The sequence below is a fragment of the Indicator indicator genome, chromosome 15 (genome assembly GCF_027791375.1).
Source record: "Indicator indicator isolate 239-I01 chromosome 15, UM_Iind_1.1, whole genome shotgun sequence".
NCBI lineage: Eukaryota > Metazoa > Chordata > Aves > Piciformes > Indicatoridae > Indicator > Indicator indicator.
In genome coordinates, this window is record NC_072024.1 from 17,458,355 (window position 1) to 17,479,058 (window position 20,704).

Consider the following 20,704-nt stretch of genomic DNA (forward strand, 5'->3'; position numbering starts at 1 on the left):
CCAAATTTCTCTCAAATTTTGCATTGCAAAACTTTCATTAAGGTGACTTAATACTTAAAGAAAGCATACAAAAAATATCTTCCAATGCCCAATCATTAACAGAATATATGTGAATTTAAAAACACCACCTTACTTCACTAATGTCACAACTCAACTGTCCTTCTCCTCTAACTTACCTTCCCAAACCCCAACAGGTTTGAAGCTCTGCATGCCTGCCCCACACACAGATTGCTTATGGAGGAAGCTTTCCCTTCCCACTGCTCGGTGTTAAGGACATCACAGAACCCTCAAAGGAGGTCATGGTAGACGGAATGCTTCACCTTCCAAGGGCACGCTAGCACGTGTAGTCTGTTAGTGACATAGGATCGCAACAGCCTTGGCTACACAATTCAGGAACTGGACAGGACTGGACAACATCAGCTGTCAAGACACCCTTGTCCTGTCCACATTAGCACTTCCATGACTGCTGTGGCCCACTCAGCTGCCTCAGTATTGACCTGAAATGTCATTTTTCCCTAGTGTCAATGCACAGCTTACCTTTAGCTCCTTTTGAGAGATCGTCCCTGCTCACGCCCAAGTGAGATTTCTGCCGGAAGCGTCCAGCACACGAGCACATGTACACACATTCTTCTACGATGTAAACTATGACTAAGTTCACATTCCACTGTATCAACCTGTAAATACTTGGTTTTCTTTTTTCTTCTTTTATATAAAAACAATGGCATCAGATTCTCAGCAATAAAGTATAAGAAAAGATGAATCCTTGACTACACTCAAACCCATTATGAAATCGCCTTTCAAACAAAAGGAAACATATGCAAAAATCCGTGTATTTGAGAAAGTCAACTCAATATAACAAAAAGTGAAAGATGCTTATTAAAAGTGTCCTTATATAAAAATGCTCTTGCAATGTACAGTAAAACGCAATACAAATTATTGTTGGTTCTCTCTTCCCACCGGGTGACTAAAACAGCTCCTGTTCCATGCCGCTGCCGGGGCTAGACGTGCTCGATGTTGTAGGCCTGGCGGATGTTGAGGGTGTCGCGCAGCATCAAGTCTCGCAGGCGCCACAGCGCGTCGGCCATGGTGGTGTGAGCCCCTTTGCTTTTCAGCCAGTGCGAAGGCAGTCGGCTCTCCTGCTCTTTTGACAAGTGGACATCTCGTCTTCGTGCTGGAAGGGCAAGAGATGGGCCGGTTAGCTGATGGCTTTGAAAGCCACTGCCATTTTTCTAGAGGAAGGTGAATACAATTCTACAGTAGAACTTTAGCTCTGTTGTAGGTTTAAGACTGGATGTCTTAAGCACAGAGAGGTCCTCCAGAAGGACCAGACAGCCCAGTGGGTGGACAAAGTAATCTTTGTTATTTTCATCCCCATAATCCTGCATCTGTTTCCCTATATAAACAGGCATAATTGTTTGTTCTGCCTTTTCCTCTCTCTCTTCTCCCAGTGGACCAAGCTGGTACCTCTCTGGTATTTACGGAGGAGTTGAGGCTTTTGGCCTTGAGTGGCCTGGCTGATTTTTACTGTGTCATTTGGGCCTAGGTAGGGAGATATTGGGGGGGCATTGAGGCTTGGATTTTGGCCTAGTTGGGGGGAAGTTGGTTTGTTGTTTTGGTTTTTTTTTTTTTTTTTGGATGATGCTGGCCTAGTGAGGTCTTGGTAAAGCCCAGGTTGGAGAGAACTGGGCTGAGGCTAAATATGAATTTGTGTACTGTTGTATATAGTTGTGAATAGTATTTCCATTTAACTTTCCAATTCTGTGTGGATTGTGTTTTCCTTTTACTCCTTTGGGGAAGGGCAAAAGTGCTCTAAAACCACGACAAGCTCTTAGTCTTTAAGCCTATACAAATAAGCCTTAGATTTATACAACATCAATGGAATTCACCTGTTGATAACAAGCAAATACCCAGTTTGTGGATTTCACACAGAATCACAGAATGCCAGGTTAGAAGACATCCCAACAATCACCTGGTTCAACCTTTACCATGAGGGTAGTGGAACATTGGAACAGGTTGCCCAAGGAGGTGACTGGGGTCCCATCCCTGGAGATGTTCAAAGTGGGGCTTGACAGGGCTCTGGGCAACCTGATTGAGTTGAGGATGCCCCTGCTCACTGCAGAGGAGGTTGAACTAGATGGCCTTTGGAGGTCCCTTCCAACCCAGCCCAATCTATGATTCTACGTGATAGTGTAGTTAAAATGAGATGGCCCAGCCCCCTGTCAGACTGAGCAGCTTATTTCTAACAATTACCTGCATGAGGACATTTTATGTAGCATATTTGTTTAGCCTTTCCCCTAAAGGCACAAAATATTAATGGTTCCAAACAAGTGTTCTGTCTGACAACCTCCTGCTCTCTGTCAAAAGCCTTACCTGCAAGAGTCTGGTCCCACTTGCTAATGCTATTTGATTCAGCACTAAGCCCCTCAATGTATTTCAGATAGGCTTCAGAATGAAGAAGCCTCTGTGTCTTTGGTGGAGGGGAGACGAACATGGGAGTTGAGGGCTGCTGCATAACTGGCTGACTTGCTGGGCTCTGGCCAGGATACGGGGGAGGTGCCTGCTGTCCTGGTGGGCCAAGGATTCCTATCTGCAATGACAAAGTGATGGAGAGATTACACTTGGGGGAACTGCAAGGAAGCCACTTGACATCTGTGCAACAGGTCATCCTCATACAATGCAGCTTCAAAAAACAGGTTAGGAGCAAAGACATAAGCAAGCTTCCCTGGAAGATACACTTCAGCCAAGGCTATCTGTTGGGGTCACCATACTCATATTGAACAGAGAACACTGTGGGTAGTTCCAATCTATGTAAACATACTCTGATTACTATCACTGTTTCTCCTCTCTCCTATTAATCTTAATTACTCCTTTTTCTTCCTTTTTATTCATGCTTTCTCTGATTTGATCAGAAACCACGTGGGCTGTGAAGTGCAATGTTTATCTCTAAAACACCTAATCCAAACTGACCCTCATCACCTGGACAGCTGGGATACTTTCACAAAACAAATTCTAATTGCTGTCAGCCAAAAATTCCAGGCACAAAAAAAAAAAATACAGAAGATTCCCATCACTGTGATTAAGCAGCAGTACTGAGAACTCTTGATACAGATACTCTGTGGTCTGGAATAACTCAACGTCGTGACACATGCACTCGACTAACTTTTTCACTCGACTTCTGGTTTTACTTACATCCTCTAGCCAAATCACATTTCTCTTTATGACGCAAAGATTTAGTCCATAAAGCCACTTCATCTGTATTAAACACTGATGGTCATCACCGTTATCCCATCTGGAAAATTCTGAACTGCCAATGAACATCTGCTTCATCAGTTTGTGAAACATGGGAGCAAACTGAAGTTCTACTCACTCATCAAGAGCTGAGAAATGGACAGTGCTCTTTCTGCAGCACCAAAGTGGGCAAAACCTAATTACAGCAACTTAACAGTGTGTTGAAATGACTCCTCTTGGTTTACTACAAGGAAAACAGAACAAGACACTGCGTTGCCTCTGCTGCAGAAGTTATCCCACTGGGCAAAACCTGTTTAGTCCAATAAGAACTCAACAAATACAGACACACACCCTGCACGTAAGGTATTAGCTGGTTCTACATACCCTGGTGTGCACTTGGTTTACATTCACCTTAGGCAAGGCTATATGAATTCCTACATGTCTTAATTCAGATGCTGCTCAAATGGGAATTGAGAGTCTTGGAGCCTCATCAATCATGCAAAAATGACTCACCTGCTGTCCAAAAGGACTTGCTCCGGGTGCTGGAGTGCCTACCATGGGGGCCACATTTTGTCCTATAACACCTATATTCCAAAATACAAAATAATTAGTCTTATTTCAGAGCAGTGAGAAATATCTCTTTGGTCTTCTATAGCAAGAATTCATACTTTGAAATCATTGCTCAGAATTATTTTAAGCAGATGTACAACATTCAAATATCCCACTCTCCTCTCCCCCCACCCAAAAAAAAAAAAAAAAGCCAATATGACAACTACCAAACATTGGTATGTGGCCTGTTGAATTAATTTAATTAAAGAAATGAAAAGTGAATAATTTTTTATTTTCAGGGGCTTTTTTTTTTTTTCCCATGTTAGATAGTAATTCTCTGGCTAAATCTTTTTATTCATAAAATACACCTTTGGCTTGATGAGATCTTCCTGGAATCCTTTAAGAATGGAAATGCTGATTTGCTTTAGCAGCATTTATCACTTCTTTGTGTTCAGCCTTACAAAATACATTCCCGGCAGGTGGAAATCCAAGCCAGTGCACAAACTCTGTTAGATCTCACTAACATAAAATGCAACTTGCAGGTTAAGCTTAAATAGCCTACATATGAGACCAATAACCATTTCAAATAGATTTTAGAAAAACAATATTAATATTATTAGTTTTCTTAGCCATATTAAAGCTTTTTCCTGTTGCAGAGTGCAGCAGAAAGAGCCCATGTCAGTCTTGCATACAAAGGTTTACAAATCTAAATGAGAGTCATGCAGTTCTTGATATTTTACATACAGATGCTTTGCTCTGAAAAAATTAAGGTTATGCATGCTGCTGCTTTCCTTGCTCTTTATGCCACTTCTCATATTCACTCAGTGCAAAAGCTGCAAATTAATTGTGCTCTTCCTGAGGGTTTCCTTTGTGTGAGGTTTTCTGTATCAGTGATCAAAAGATGTGCCGCTGGATTTTGCACACTGAAGCACGTTTTGAATGCATTCTCCTTTTGATCACAGTCCCTGTTTTCAATGCATTTGTACTAACAGCAAGTCAGAAACAGGGGCAAAAAACAGCTAATACAATTCATGGAAAGTGGCAGGGAGTTCTCTTTTGGTACAGAGCAAAGAAGTTTGGAGGAAGGCACCGTTGCCTTTCCAGCACTGGAGCATGGCTTCACCCTTAGCCCACCCAGACCGATTTAGCACCTCTTCATCTGTGGTCCTCCATTCCCACGCAATATTTTTGCTCTAACCCATACCCTCGCAGTTTTAAACACCAAACACACAGCCCACTTCTCCAGTGGGAAAACTCTTCAGTATCCTGGATTCACCTCCCAAACATTTGTATGTTGCTGACATGTGCTAAATGCCTGGGTGAATCAGGGCCAGGCCCAGAGACAGACAGCTATTTTCCCACTCCCTCTATGTGACATTATGGTGAATCTTACAGACCACTGAAGCTGCAAGCTGCACACCTAATCCTGAGAGATTCTTGTTAAAAATAAGCAATTAAAAAAACCCACCAAACCAATTTCCATACAGATAAGGTCTTAACAGTGCTTCTGATAAACACAGTTGTAAGTGAGGTAGAGGAAGGCAAACGAGACTACTTTTGGTAACAGCTTAACTGCTGTGGGATGTGATGCACATCTTTTAAATAATAGGCACATGAGTTATCAGAGGTAAAAACTGAGAGAATCAGCAAAAAACAGGATCAGAGGGCAGATGAATCTTTTTCCCCATAATGGGGACATTTTAATGGCATTTACACTGGAAAAATGCTTGTTTCATTTAGCCTTTTTTAAAATCAAAAAGTGTGGCTAAAAGGTAACAACTGTGTGGTAGATATGCTCTCAAAAAATCAATTCTAAATTTGGCCACAACAGTACACAGATTTCTCCTCACTGTTTCCAGTTCCTGTTCTGTCAAGAAGCTTCAATCACAACTGTTTTACTGTAACATGTGTCAGTGCCCCAATGGCCAAGAGCTCTAACATGACCAGGTTCATTTAAGTGCAGTTTGACTACTGATAAACAGTAACGTACTGAAAAAGACAAGATCCATACATTCCAGTTATAAGCCCAACTTTAAATAAGGAAAGGAGAAGTGGAAGGATGCTCTTCAAATGACAAAAGGATATGAATGGGCTGATTTCAGCTTTTCAGACCTCTGATAAAACAAATGCAAAGTTGTTAAATTTTTAGCTGGAGCAAAACTACTGCTTGAAGCAGTGTCATGTCTCTCCAGTAACCTTTCCCTGATGGTTTACTGGACATGCTGTTCTGTCAAGGTTTTGCATACACCTCACATGTTCAGCAGTGCATTGTGTGCTCTGCAGCTCAACAAACCTGCAATGTTTAGAAACAGAAGCTATGACCAAAAAAAAAAAAAAAAAACCCAAGCTGCAGATCTTTTCTGGAACAACTGGTTAAACAGCAAGTACATGAAACATGAAATAAGGAGCAATGAGGATGACATTCTTACCGGGTGGTGGGATGCCTGGGATGCCTGGCATACCTGGCGGAAGTTGGTGGGGTGGGGGCACCCCTGGGTGAAGTGGCTGCATGCTGCCCATGCTAACAATGCCATCAACTGGGCCCTGCAAAGGTGGCAGCACCGGTGGATAGCCACTTATCATGCCTTGAAGGACACAACAAATTTCAAACATGCATCAATAACATGCAGTATGATCTACACAGTAAGACATGCACTATCCACACAAAAAAAATAAAGAACGTAAAAGCACCTTTAGTAGAGCAAGACGCTACTACAATTAGTATCTTGCAAAAAATAACAAACATTCAAAAAAGAAAAAGTTACAAATATGAAACAATACTTCTGATGAATTAGTGTTTAGTGTATTTGTATGTTTGGGATGGGGCGATCGATGCTGAACGTTCGGATATGTTAACACAAGGAATCAATTCAGCCACAATTCAATGTTACTCACGCAAGCAATTTTAATACAGCTTAAAGCTCTGCCATCTGCATACAGATTACAAACACAACACTAACTACACAAAGCTCCACGTACAGCCCTGCTGCATGGGCTAGCTCAGACACCAAACCCAGCTGGAACAAAGAAAAGAAAACCTACAAGTTTTTCTGCAGTGCATATGCAAAATTAACACACAAAGGCCCTGAATTATTTGCATACTCAAAACTAACAGCAGTGACAAGGGTGATTTTAATTAAACCATCCCCAGTATGAAGCTGACAGCACTGGCTGTGCTGGGCTGCAGTGTCTTGCACTCACAGCACTAGACTGAAGTAAAAGGACTTACAGGGAGCCCCTGCAGTCCCTCACAGTTTCACTGACAGTGATTTCAAGGTGTCTTCACAGGAAAATAAATGACATCATGAAGATGGTATTGTGCTGCTGCTCATCACTCTGGTTTTCTGCATGTGAGGAAGACAACTTAGAGCTTATTCTGGTTTCAGCTCAGGTTTGCTCCTATCCATGAGGTTGACCTACACAATGTAACTGCACTGTGTCATTAGGTCCTGGAACATAAATTGCTTGTCCCTTGCTTGTTTTCTAAGCTTTTAAATTACAATGGATGCATTGTCAGGTAACCAAGGAAAGGGGTTGAAAGGGCAATGAGAAGATGAGAGAGGACAGAAGCAGGTCCAGAGTGATGAGGTAAGTTTAGAAATGCAAAATTGATTGGGATTCTGTAGTCTGTTCCTACCTACTGAGTCTTTGCCACACTCCCAGTGACTCATAAAAGAAACTTTCAGAACAAGGATTTCTGGAATGAGACTGGCAAAAAACTCAAGCCAGGTCTAACTGGAAAAAAAAAGCTGTCACCATCTCAGGATTGAAACAGATTGAGCAGCTACAAAATACAAGCTAGAATACTTTGTTTCTCTAGGAAGAGTTACAAAGGTGAGAAACCTGAAATTCCTGAAGTTTTACATGGAGCAAACAATGAGAAAATAAAGAACTGAACTTCCCTAAACCTTTATTTTGCACAGGACACCTAGACTGACATTTATTAAAGAGGTCTTAGATACCTGTCTCAAATACCTGGAAGCTCATCTGTACCTCTTTATTAACAAAGTGAAATCCATATTTCTAATGGAAAAAGTAGAAGAAGAAAAAAAAAAAAGCATCCCTGGAACAAAGGGCTTTCACTGTGGCTACTGCCTGCTACTTCCAATGCACCCCACACTACCATCACCCCTCTAATACAGACACCTCTGAAGCTTTCAGACAACCAAGAGAGCTCCAACAAAAATTCCTATCCATCCTTTGTACATTTCCAGATAAAATACTCATTCAAGCTGGCTCTGTTAATAAAGTTGTCATCAAATCTCCACAAGATAAAGTTCTTGTAGTTCATGACAATGTCCTAAGAGCAGTTGCTTTCATACCCTATGCACGAGTTACCACTTTGATTTTAAACTAGTAAACATGGGCAAGTGTTTTCCAGCACTTTCAAATTACTCCTTCTCCTATATTTTACTGTAACAGCATAAGATTAAACAAACTTTTTAAGTTTACAAGAAACTAGAGCACTGCATGCTAAGAGAAATGCATCTCAGAAGGCATCAGGTTTCTTGGACCTGTGGGACAAAAAGAAGTTCTGGGAACTTCTGCAATGGAGTTCTCTGAATTAGAGAAAAGCAATCAAATGATGGAGGATGTGAAAGAGGTTTCAACAGAATAAGATACTTCTAAGTAAGACCTGTGAAAACCAAATGATGGAAGAGTCTGTTTTTCAAACAGGCCACAAAACAGAGGGAGTTTTAAAAGATCCACCTGATCATCTACTTTAAGGAAGTATTTCACAAGGCCAAAGTGAAGAGACTTGAATGTCTAACCACTTGAATAAGATGATGGTCTTAAATACAGGTTTGCTCTCAAAGAGGCTGAAGCAGAAAGCATGTTTTTGGAGAAGCTTCAAGGAAGTGTTCATGTAAGTCTTACTGCCCAGGAACAATTACCTCCAAAAACTGGAAAAGTGCCAAATGCCAAAACCCCAAGAACCAAGAAAACACAACCACAAGAGGATGACAATTCTACATACTCTAGATTGGCGTAGGTGACTCACAAAAGAGATCAGCACTGGAGAACCCTTGTTTTTGTGCTTTTTTCCTCCTTTTTCTAAGTATCTGCACTGACAAGTCTACACATTCACAAACACACACCAAGTGCAAACAGTTCAGAGAAAAATTATGGAGAACAAAGTGGAAAAAAAAAAACCCAACCAAAAACCAAAAGCAAAATGCAACTTGGCATAAACATCTGCTTTGAAATCTGGAGACCACACACCAAATGAGGAATGTGCCTTCAGTTTAAACATCCATGCAGCCAATTTACTGAAAAGGCATTTAGAGACCATGATGGGAACTGCTTCAGGCTGTCAGCTATAAATTATGGCCACAGCCTGTGAGACAGGGGGGGAAAAAAGAAAAATTACAAAAGAATAAATGGAATAATTGGAATGCCTTAAGGGAAAGTTAAAAAAAAAATCCCAAAACTCAAACCAAAACCCCTCCACATACTCATTTTTACTTACTCAGCCCTATTTTGACCTTGACTGAAGTAATCTACTTTCCTTATAAATGGGTGATGAAAAACAACCTCTCAGGTCATATGGAATTCATTTTCTCACTGATGTATGGATGGTTCCCATACAAGAATCTCCAGTGAACTACACTGTCTTCAAATCTGATCCCAAAAATACTTAATACAAGGATACTCATGTTAAATTACACTTTGTAAGGAGCACCACACCCAGCTACAGGGACCTCATGGAAGAACTCTCCTGGCTTAGTTCTGTTCTGGCAAATCACCTGATAAACCCAGCAAAGTTGGTATTTCGTACTTGTTTCTGCAGTGGCTCTAGAGCCTAGTCTGCTCTGCTTACCACTCTCTAATTGGCAATCCTGTAGCTTTTGCTTGGACTTAAAATCTGGTCTGGATTCTGTTTGCCTCTCACCTTCCTGACAGTAAAAAAAAAAAAAAAAAAAAATAAAAATTTGACTCCTACTTTACCACTTCCACTGATGCTGTATGCACTGAAAAGTGTATTTAGCTCTCTCCCCTCCTGCACAGAGCAGGGCTAAACATGAACTCAGCAAAGTAGAGTGAACAAACAGGACTGCACACAAACAGAACACAACTACTTCACGAGGAGGACCCTTTTCCTTGCATTTTCAACAGACCACTGACTACTGGAGCAAGTAATGTGGGGCTACCAGGCTACCGCTGCAGTTACATCTGCTCATTATGAAGAAAGACTGAAGAGGTTGAGCTTTTTCTTCTGTAAGGACAAAGTGACCCAAGAGAGTGTTCAGAGTTATGAAGGGGTTTGATATAGTGGATGAGGAAAAAATGGTCATATCTCCTACGTTTTACCTGCAACGGGTGTCAACTGCTGATTGAGCATTCCCATTGGTGTTGGTGGCGGCACCACCCCCATAAGAGCCCCGACAGGAGTGCCTGCCCGGGGGGAGGAATTCTGCTGCTGTGCTGCTCGCTCTCTCTCCTGCTGCTCAGCAACTTTAGCTGCCCGCTCTGTAAAAGTATTTTAGATTTTCAGTTCTGTTTTGTAACCCAGAATTTCAAAATATTATCTGTTCATTAAAAAAGGACTAGTCAAACACTGGCATAGTTTAGTCAAGTATCAAGTAGAACAGATGAATCTTTTCATACAGGTTATGATTTGATTTCATGTGGCTGCAGGTAAGACTTTTAGAGAACCTCTTTTTTTTTTCATGAAAAATATTCCACAAAGTTTTATCTTTCTAAAAAAAAAAAATTAAAGCAAATAATAAAATAAAAATTTTTGAAAGTCAAAGAACAAATTTGATAATAACACCAGTGTTACCAACATGAAGCAGCAGTCCAGCACTAGGCTCAGTCTGCACTAGGAAAACGTGGCAAAACGGTCCCTCCTTTGCCACCACTGTCTCAGCTGAACCAGCTGTAGCAAAGGCCAGCAGCTCTCACTCAGATCTGCCACCAGCTGTTGCAGAAATTGTAGGCATCATGTCTACCAGGCATACCCTAAACTAATATGCAAACTGCAGACAGTAGTGCCAGCCAGTGGCTTGCTTATTCATGGAGTCCCCATGAATTTTACTGCTGATGCAGTTGAAAAGGGATGGCAAAGTTGGGAAGCATTTGCAAAGTTTCCCTAGTGCAGATAGGTCCTTAGTGTTTGGAACATAACAAGCAGCAGTTTGATGGACCAAAAATATTTTTCTCTGTCTCTTTCTGTCATTTGTCCCATTTGGTCCCCTTTGAGCTAATTTTGTTTGTTTGTTTTGCTGAAGATGTCTAACTCACATTGTGCTGCTCACTGGAGGTCATGTGTGTCCTTTGTACGATGAATCTGGTCATTATCTCAATCAAGTTTCTCACTGTGACTGCAAGAACAGAAGATCTACTGCAGGAGAATTTGACCAGAGGACAATTTTATATTAAGAGAAGGGCAAAGGGTCACGGGAAGAAGAAAGAAAGAGAAAAAAAAAAAAAACAAAAAAACCAAAAACCAACCACAACCAAAATCCAAGCAACCAAAAAAGGAGATACACTGAACGCCCACTCAAGGTGCTGATTTCTTTACTCTGAACATTGTCTCTGACTGATGCAATGAAGAACAACAAAGAATAAATGAATGTAGCATACATCTCCAGCAAATCTTAATAAGACTGAATGCAGGGCTACAAGTTCTCCTGCAGTTGGTGAAAGATGAAAATTGCCACTGAAACACCAATCAAGTTCCTCTGTCAAATGAAAGCTAAGAAGTTCATCAAGGAGATTACTTATGCATCATGCCAATGTTACTCATTTTCTCTAGGAGATGACTTCAAACATCTATCACCTGTTTGTGCAGCTTCTAGCACTACTTCCACACACTGAAAGACCAGTTTAATTTCCAAAGGCACTTCCTTCCTTCATTTCACTTCTATTACTTTAGGAAGAGATGACGACGCACAGAACTCCAAAATTTAGTACAGGCATCTTATATGATTCAGCACAAAATACACAAGACATGTAAAGGTAGGGTAGATCCAGAACTAGAAAAATGAGATAATTCTCTTCTGAGCAGAGCAAGATGAAGCAACTGTTCTGCATCTCACCTACTTTTAGCTGGTTAAAAAGTGGTCAGACAAAAGCAAAAGTTCTTGAGACGCTCTGATAAATGAGAAATTACTGTTAAGCACTCAGTTTCACCAGACTTTAGAATGGTGTGCTTTGAAGAAGGACTTTACATAGGACAGTACTTGAGTTTGACTTAGCCTCTATTCATGCTGGGAATGCCACAGAACTAAGAGATGAAACACTGCCAAAGGGAACTGCAGCACCTGTACCTTAATACTCAATACTAAATCAGAATCATTTAGGTCAGGACTTGAAATCGTTCAAACAATATTTCCAATACAGGAAAGAGACCTTCTGCTTTCAACAGAGCTTTTCCTTAACACTGGCCTTTACATCAGCCCCATGCATTATTCTGGTTTATTCTGAGGAGTTTTCACAGTGTAATTAGGCTTGCAGGCATTTCCAAATGCAGCCTGTTCCTTGCTCAAATACTGCTAAAAATGCCAACTATTCCCAAATAAAAATTTCAGTGGGTTAAAATGGAACATGGAAAGACATTTTTTCAGTGAGGTATTAAACTATACCTGCTCCCTGTTGCATGTCCACACTAGAGAACATGTGAGTTTTGATTCATCAGTGGAAGGAGAAGAGTTTCCCTCCTTTCACACATGCCAAGTTAACAGATGCTTTGCAACCCCATCCCAGCCTCTCAAGATTAAATAAAAATAACTCTAGTCCTGGGCAGACATGAAGCCAGAGAAAAATGCAGCCCAAACACCAGTTTTGGAAAATTTTGAGAAAGAGGATCAGAATGGAAACTATCACTGACATAGTGGAGAGATACTGTTGCTCCCATTAGGTTACAGCTGTGTCTTCCTGCAGAAGTGCGCAATGTGGAGCTACCCTAAGCTGGGAAGCCATGACTCATTAGCCATCCTACTGCTTAAGAATGAGGCTGTAAGGAAGACTGTCAATAAAATGAAACCACGTGCACCTAGAGGCATGTAAAAAGACACTACACAGTACTTTCACTGAGAAAGAGCATTACCATTTCCCTTCACAGCATTTGCAATGAAAACTTGCACCCTCCAGGACTGCAGAGGTACTACTGTGAATCCAGGAAGGACTGAGATGGCTGAGAGCAGGAAGTGATAGTGTGCAAACTTGTAGTTTGAAGATCAAAGCTGCCTTTAAGTTATGAGCATGCAGAAAACCTCGTATCTCATAATTCAATTGGGTGATACCTTTTTGGGGTGTTGAAAATTTCTACCCAAAGAAGCATTTTCTTCCAATAAAATTGCAACAGTCGCTTAAAAAAAAGTTTTTTTTATATTGGAAGTGTTGACATATTATCAACTAGAGTGACAGCTGTGGATGTTAAATCAATGTATTCTGCTTGGATAAGGGCTTGCTGTTAAGGATCATTTGCATTTTATTTTAATCAAATAAATTTGAAACACAATGACCAGTATCATAAGGGAGATGGAGGAGAGAGAAAGGTAGGGAGGAGGAAGTTGGGGGAAAGGGGCGAGCAGAAAGAGAAATGAAGAGAGAGTGAAAGAGAGAGAGAGAGGTCTGAAGTATTTCATTCCTATGAAATAGTCTAGGCTTACTTCAGGATATGAATGAAAACTCTCTACAAAATCAGTTACAACAGTTGATTAATACTGAGATTGAATAATAGGTCACATTTACAGTACCACAGCAGATTCCGTATCCTTGATTTTAATCTACCAAACATTTTATGACTCTAAGTAATGTTAATCAAAGAACTTCATACTTTGTTGTAAGCCTTACCTGCTGCTACAGCTCTGAAGAGTTTCTTGTCCAAAATTTTCCTCAGTCTTCCTTTAAGGAAACTTTCACAAACCATTTTCCCCACTGACTTCCAGCCCAGAGGCAGCATGCCCCTTTACTTCTAAATTGCCCCCATTGTTCTTTTAGTTATTTGTAGCAAAGACATCTAAATCATCAGTTGTGCACTACAAAACTTAAACATGTTCTTTGCTCCTCTTCAGCCATCTCTTAACATGAACTTCTCTTTAAGGTACATCCAGAACAGAAACAAACACCTTCATTTATTAAACGTCATCTGTGTAACAGCAACAGATGCATTGAGAAAGGAAAAATAAAACAGGCAGAAAAGAATTTAGCATCTTAGCTTTTATTTACCTTCATATTCTGCTTTCTTTGTTGCTTCCAAGTTTCTCCATTCAGTTCCTACAAGCCTGCTGAGCTCTCCAAAGGAGTAGTCTGGGTGCTGAGCTTTAATCACAGCCCTCATCTCGCTGCTAAATAAGATGTACCCACTCATGTTGATCTTCCTTTTCGATCCCTCCTTCTTGGTGCTGCCCTTAACAGACTTGGGAGCGGACTGTGAGAAAAAGCAGTTATGACCACAAGTGTAGAAAAGAGAAGCTTCTCGACAGGCAAAATCCAAAACTCTAAGAAAGGGTGTTTTAAAATACCCCAGCATTTCTCTTGAACGTATGTGTATAAGGACCATCCAACCTCAGAGCCCCTAAAGAGAGACTGCATCTACCAATGCATGACAGAAGCGTATGTACACATTTATAAACATAAGTACACAGCCCAGAAAAAGGAAGAAAGTCACTGTGTTCTCATGCTTTTCAATCCTTCCTCACATAATGCTGTCTTACAGGCTTCAAAAAAATATCAGTAAAGCAATACAGAACGCTTACTATTACCTAAAATCATTCCAAACTGAACAAGAGGACTAAGAGAGGCTGAGCAGCAATTAAGTGACTATGTGGAAGGCCAGAAGAGTTGTGTTGTGCCACATATTTCACCTGTTATGCTGTTCAGAAATATTGCCAACACAAGTTGAGTAAAACATTTTATTTGCCCTTGCACACTGCAGGGAAATACTTTCCCATTTCTTCCTTGGCATTTGCAGCCCCTACCCTCCCTAGCTACATGTTCCATCCTTCCAGTCCCTAAATACTCTCTGTTTTGCCTGCCAGACTTTTCTTGCTCTCTAGTGTTCATCCTTCATTACGTAAATAGCCATTTCTCCCCTCAAAACTCAAAGCTCAGTTTTGCTGATCCTGTTAACCTGCACAACAGGTTCACATCACATTTCTGAGTTGATGGGTAACAAAAATTCTGCTCCTCTGCTTCTCCCATGACGGCTGCATTCCTGTTGAGAGCTTCTTGAAGTTTCCAGCCCTCAAAAATATTAACCTATTTTGACAACCACTGAGTTGGAACTTCCTTTCTAAAGGCTCCTCCCTCCTGTATTTGCCACAGGAGAGCACAATTCACCTGTACTCCGATCAGTAAGGCCCACAAATGTATCATCATATCAAAAAACTTCAAAAGGTCCTTCTCACATCCCAAATAATACAAATTTCCCACATCTTGGAAAGTGTAATTGTTTCCAAATACCTAGTGGAGGAAAAAGAGGAAATGAAAAATATATGCAACTGTTTTCTTCATAGCCTGAAATTCTGGCCACGTTACTAACACCTTCTACTTGCTACTTTGAATCCACAATTTAAAGCTTTTCTCTCAGCTAAAACAAAGCTTCAACAACACAAAGATGCTTAAAAGGTCTTGATTGTCAGTCAAAGCCAGGCACTGGGTGAACTGAGACATACTTCTATGTTATTCCAAACTTCACAGTAGTACTTTTCAAACTACAATCCACTCCTGATGTTTTCATTACAAACCTAAAGACAACACTTGTCTTTTTAAGAGTAACACTTCTAGGTTTGTCTCTAAGATGGAAGAAATGAAGAAAACTCCATGCAGGTTCTGGGATGATGAACAGGGCCTGTGCAACTCATGCTGTCTTCTCCAGAAAGCCCACATTGGCAATCGGAGTTGTCAATTCAGAAATAGGAAAATCTATGGATGTGTTTTCCTCTTCCACATCTGCTTTTAGATAGCTACAAGCTGATCATCTGTTTTTGCTTTTATAGTGTTTGCAAGTTTTCTGTAACAGTTACCTCATGTAAAAGCCTACCCATCAGTTTGGAAAGGCAGAGGCCTCAGAAACAGTAAGACTTCTTAATTTGGTTCCTGTATTCTCTGGTTTTTTACATCTCTGACACAGCCTTTTTAAAATGCATTTTTCCCCCCCATTTGAGTCAGATAAATGCATATTAGGTTTTAGATGTGTTAGAAGACATAAACCAGGATTCCTGTTATGCCATTTCTCTGCCATGTGCAAAAAATGATGTTGTATATGTATTTTTCTCTTAGGTTCAATTTGATTCACAGAAAATTGCAGCAGGAGATCACCATCCACCTATTTGTCAAACCACACAATACCACGTATTCACTTGATTGATTCCTTTATCTTAGGTGCAGTAAGAGCTTCTTAGTTACCAGAAGAAAAAAAAGTTTGAAAGTTCTGGAGTTTAACAGCTGTCAAAGAAAATTCTATACATGGCAATGGAAAGCAAACACATGCCTTTTACTTAGGAGCTTTGTTTAAAAAGACACTTTTCACTTGGGACATAAATAGAACAGAGTATCTGAAGAATAAAGTTTATTTCTGTGCTGTATGTTAGTTATCTCTCCACCAGAGTTAAATTGTGCTGAGAATGCCAGCTCAGACTCAATGTGCCTTTTCCTTCCCAATGAGTAAAGTGAGGAATCTGCCAGGGTACTTGGACATCATCATTCACATCTTAGCATGTGAATGTGTTGCTAATAGCATGTGCTGCTATTGATCCTTTGAAGTTTTATTTACTTGTTGGGTTTTTTGGGAGGGGAGTGGGGAGGGGGGTTGTTTGCTTGCTTTGGGATTTTTTTGGGTGGTAGTGGATTTGTTCGGTTTTCCACTTCAAGTTTTACATTTCAGAGTTCATGTCTATCTAAAGGTACATACATGTGTTGGACACATACACTGAGCCTGATTTCTCATCAGCTATCCAGAAAGCTTTGCAAGACTGTCACATTTCAAATAAATAAATAAATAAGAAAAACCACAAGACAAACAATACAAAAAAAACCCCAAAACCCCAAACCAAAACAACCAACCAACCAACTCCAAACAAAACAAAAACCCAAGAACATTGCACCTGGCTTTTTGAAGAGATAGTATATACTGGTATTTAAATAAAACTTCTCTGGGGAACCTGAACAGAACACAGATATGTAAAAAGACAGAAAGCAAAAGGAGATCAAAAGACACTGAACGCTGCAGACGGTGGTTTGAGGACATCTTTCATGTCCAATGATTCCTATTAAATTGTTTTCAGTAGCTGCCATGCTTAACAATAGGAATATTCTGATTTATTTGTTACCTTCTCCTTCCCAAAGTGTTACATAAGTTGGTTAATGCTGGTAATATGCTTTCTGTTTGTAACACTCCACAAGATTTTTTTCATGCTACTTATGAAAACTGACACCTTAAGAGCAGCAAGACAACTGTGCTCAGGGAAACACACTTGGTGGTCTGCCCATGGCAGAAATCACAACCACACCAAGCTAAACCTTTCCATTTCATGAGCTCTCTTTCATAACATCCAAATACAGTTATTTCTACACAGAGGTCACATCCTTGTTTCAACTACCAACAAGGATGCCACTTCACAGTAAATGTAATACAGCAGAAATCCATCTTGCTGGATACAAAAGCGTCTGAAGCTCCCTCCTGTTCCCAGCAGGTCATTGCCTTTACCTCTTTAATGCTGGCATTAGCTTGGATGTGGCAATACAATCATAAAGGGTGTCATCCAGTTGCAAGACAGCTTTTTTAGGTTAGGTTAATTTCCGTTGAAGCAGTTCTTCACCCTGCTTCAATGCTCAGTTACATAAGGACCACAGCTTGCATAAGAAACACAGCAAGAGAGGGAAGGGGATCCAAAGCCCCCATTTAAGCAGCAGCAATGACTCATGCTGCATTCAGACAGCACAGAACCACACACAATTCCTCTTTTACTTCCTACCCATTTATCAGCAAGTTAATACTAAAGCTTCTAGGACATCGAGTCCTTCTAATTTCCAACAAGCTCTTACTCCCAAGTAAGAATTACCATAACTCAGTGCTAAAGAAGTGATTTCTTTTTTCTTTAAGGATGATGCACAGCATTTTCCATCAACGTACCAAAACTCTAACACCCAAAATGCTAACTTAAAAGCTTAAAAATAGGTGTTAGGTAAGGTGAGAATTACAATTACATTTTTACATTCCAACTTGATATATAATATAATGACTTGATATTCCCAAACCGGCGTTGTGGAAAATCTATTAATAAGAACTAATGTTAACATATCAAACAAAAATGTTCCCTGGATCTTCCTCTGGTGAATGACTTCCTTTAAAAATGTTTTAATGGGCTTCAATATTATGACCTGGATATCACACTGGATGTGCCAAAACCGTTATGTAATTTATTCCACGGACTTGTAAACTGAAGTTTGTCTCTTCCATGTATATGATAAAATGTTACTGGCTTCTTGGTTACTTGGGTTGGGGAAAGAATGTGGAATATGAAAGTTTAAAGATTTCTCCAGAAAGATTCTTACCTGTGGTGGAGTGTAAGGCATTATATCCAAATCACTAGGTAAGGGGGTCTGAAGCTGAGGCAGAGAAGGTGTTTCAGTCATATCACCTTCTTCTTCTCCCATCTCTTCCATGTCCTCATCACCTCCTTCCAACTCAGCAAACTTTGCTTCTAGCTGCTGAATCTTCTTTTCCAGTAGTGGAGATGGTTCCTTCTGAGGAACTATGGGTTTTCTGCAACCATGAGGAAGAAGACAAAAAGCAGATGAGAATACACTCATACTTCACAAGAGAAAAGACTAACCTTTCTTCCTTTATCACTGAACAGCATGGAAGCAACGGTGACACAGGATGTGCCTGTGCTTCCTTTCAGAACACTGAAATCATTCAGTGCCTATGGCCAGTGCTTCATTTTCAGTCACTTGTTTGAAGGGTTACTTTTTAAAACTATTCTTTTATGAGTTACAAGGGGATTTCCATGTGCAAATACTTCATTTCTGTAACAGAAGGCAGTTAACACCACATTTCCTTAGATTTACTTACTATTTTTATTAATATCAATGTGCAGCAATTGGAAAACTCTTACCCATAATGGGGATTTTAACAAATTCCAAAATTCACCAATCTGATAACCTAACAACTCCTCCTGCAGCCAGAAGGAAAAGAAAGCATCCATTGGTATTAAAACCATGAAAAGACTGATGTCACCTGGACTTCTTTCCAAAAAAGTGTGATTAGTCAGGATACACCTACAGCTAGGACTTTTAAATATGTGCTGTGTCTGGCTGGGAAGGAGTTAATCTCCTGCACAGCAGCCCCTGTGGTGCTGTGTTTTAGGTCTGTGACCACAACAGTGTTGATTACACATGGATGCAGTTACTGCTTAACAGTGCTGGCACGTGGCTAATGCCTTTTTCTTGCTTTCCACCCCCAGCAAGCAGGCTGAGGGTGAGCAATAAACTGGAAGTTTTTATTTCAGACTACCAGAACAGCTAGACCAAACTGACCCAAGGGTTATTCCACACCAAGACAGTGTGCTCAGCACTATGGGGAAAGGAGGGAGAGGGCATTGGAGGTTATGGCATTTGTCTTTCCAGGTAACCATGCTGAGGCCCTGCTTTCCAGGATACAGGTAAACATCTGCCTGCCAGTGCAAAGTAGTCAATTAAGTCCTTATTTTGCTTTGTCTGCACATGCAGCTTTAGCTTCAGCTACTGAACTGTCTTTATCTTGACCCAGGAATTTTTACCTAAAATAGTATATTTCGTCATCTACAACTTTTGCAGAGAGTGAAAACCTCTTCAGCCCTTTAAACTTCTTCATTTGTTTGTCACTTTCATTGTAGCGGCTCTCACAAAGAAAAACATCATTTTCAGAGATTTCTGTTGGTCTGCAGGAGAGGAAGTCTTTGAAGGACAGAACCACACACTTTCCTACAGAAATGAAAGAGCTGGGTTAAGAAGGCAGCCACACTTGCAGGCATTTTACAAGAAACTTGGAAAGATAAATTTTTGCCAGTTTCCCATGTCTGGAAGATTCCCAGTATTGGTGCAACTACAGGCAAACACAGCGAAACACAGCCCTGCAAAACACCACCACCCACAAGAAACCTACATGAAACTTAATGCAGCTTTGAGATGTTTTTAAAGGAGAAAACTTGTAAAATAACAAAAGCCCACAAGTCTTGCACCTGGGAAAGAACAACCCCATGGATCAGTATAGACTGGGGATTTTTGGAGAGCAGTGAAGGGGAAAAGGATCTGGGGGGTCCTAGTGGATGGAAGGTTGACCATGAGTCAGCAATGTGCTCCTGTGGCCAAGAAGGTCAATGCCATTCTGGGGTGTAATAGAAGGGGTGTGCGCAGTAGGTTGAGAGAGGTTCTCCTCCCTCTCTACTCTGCCCTGGCGAGGCCACATCTGGAGTATTGTTAATAGTTCTGGGACCCTCACTTCAGGAAGGAACTCAAGGAACTGCTTGAAAGAGTCCAGTACAGAGCCACAAAAATGATTAAGGGAGTGGAATATCTCCCTTCTGAGGAGAGACTGAGGGAGCTGGGGCTCTTCAGCTTGGAGAAAAGGAGACTGAGGGGTGACCACATTAATGTTTATAAATATGTAAAGGGTGAATGCCAAGAGGATGGAGCCAGGCTCTTCTTGGTGATGCCCAATGACAAGACAAGGGGCAATGGGTGGAAGTTGAGACACAGGAAGTTCCATGTAAACATGAGGAAATTTTTTTTCACTGTGAGGGTGACTGAACAGATTGCCCAGGGATGTAGATGTCTCCCTCTCTGGAGATATTCAGAACCCACCTGGATGCATTCCTGTGTGACCTGCTCTAGGTGATCCTCCTCTGGCAGGGGGGTTGGACTGGATGATCTTTCAAGGACCCTTCCTGCCCCTAAAATTCTGTGATCACTAGTCAGTTAACTATATGCAGAGCAT

General features: G+C 40.8%; 1 protein-coding gene across 16 annotated transcripts in view; it reads right to left on the reverse strand.

Annotated features, from left to right (window-relative positions):
* Nucleotides 1-984: 984 nt before the first annotated feature.
* The window catches only part of PBRM1 (polybromo 1), a 55,296-nt gene continuing 35,576 nt past the window's right edge, over nt 985-20,704 (reverse strand). For 8 of the 16 annotated variants that reach the window (XM_054387644.1, XM_054387642.1, XM_054387647.1 and 5 more), the window contains 7 exons: nt 19,509-19,692; nt 18,283-18,493; nt 13,954-14,155; nt 6,207-6,362; nt 3,742-3,812; nt 2,371-2,587; nt 985-1,171 (listed from right to left, as the gene is read on the reverse strand). In XM_054387644.1, the coding sequence (XP_054243619.1) occupies nt 999-1,171; nt 2,371-2,587; nt 3,742-3,812; nt 6,207-6,362; nt 13,954-14,155; nt 18,283-18,493; nt 19,509-19,692 (1,214 nt within the window). In that variant the 3' untranslated portion in view covers nt 985-998. Of the gene's footprint in view, nt 1,172-2,370; nt 2,588-2,950; nt 2,953-3,737; nt 3,813-6,206; nt 6,363-10,089; nt 10,249-13,953; nt 14,156-18,282; nt 18,494-19,508; nt 19,693-20,704 lie in introns of all 16 variants that reach the window. The other 8 variants (XM_054387652.1, XM_054387651.1, XM_054387650.1 and 5 more) reach the window with 4 other exon arrangements.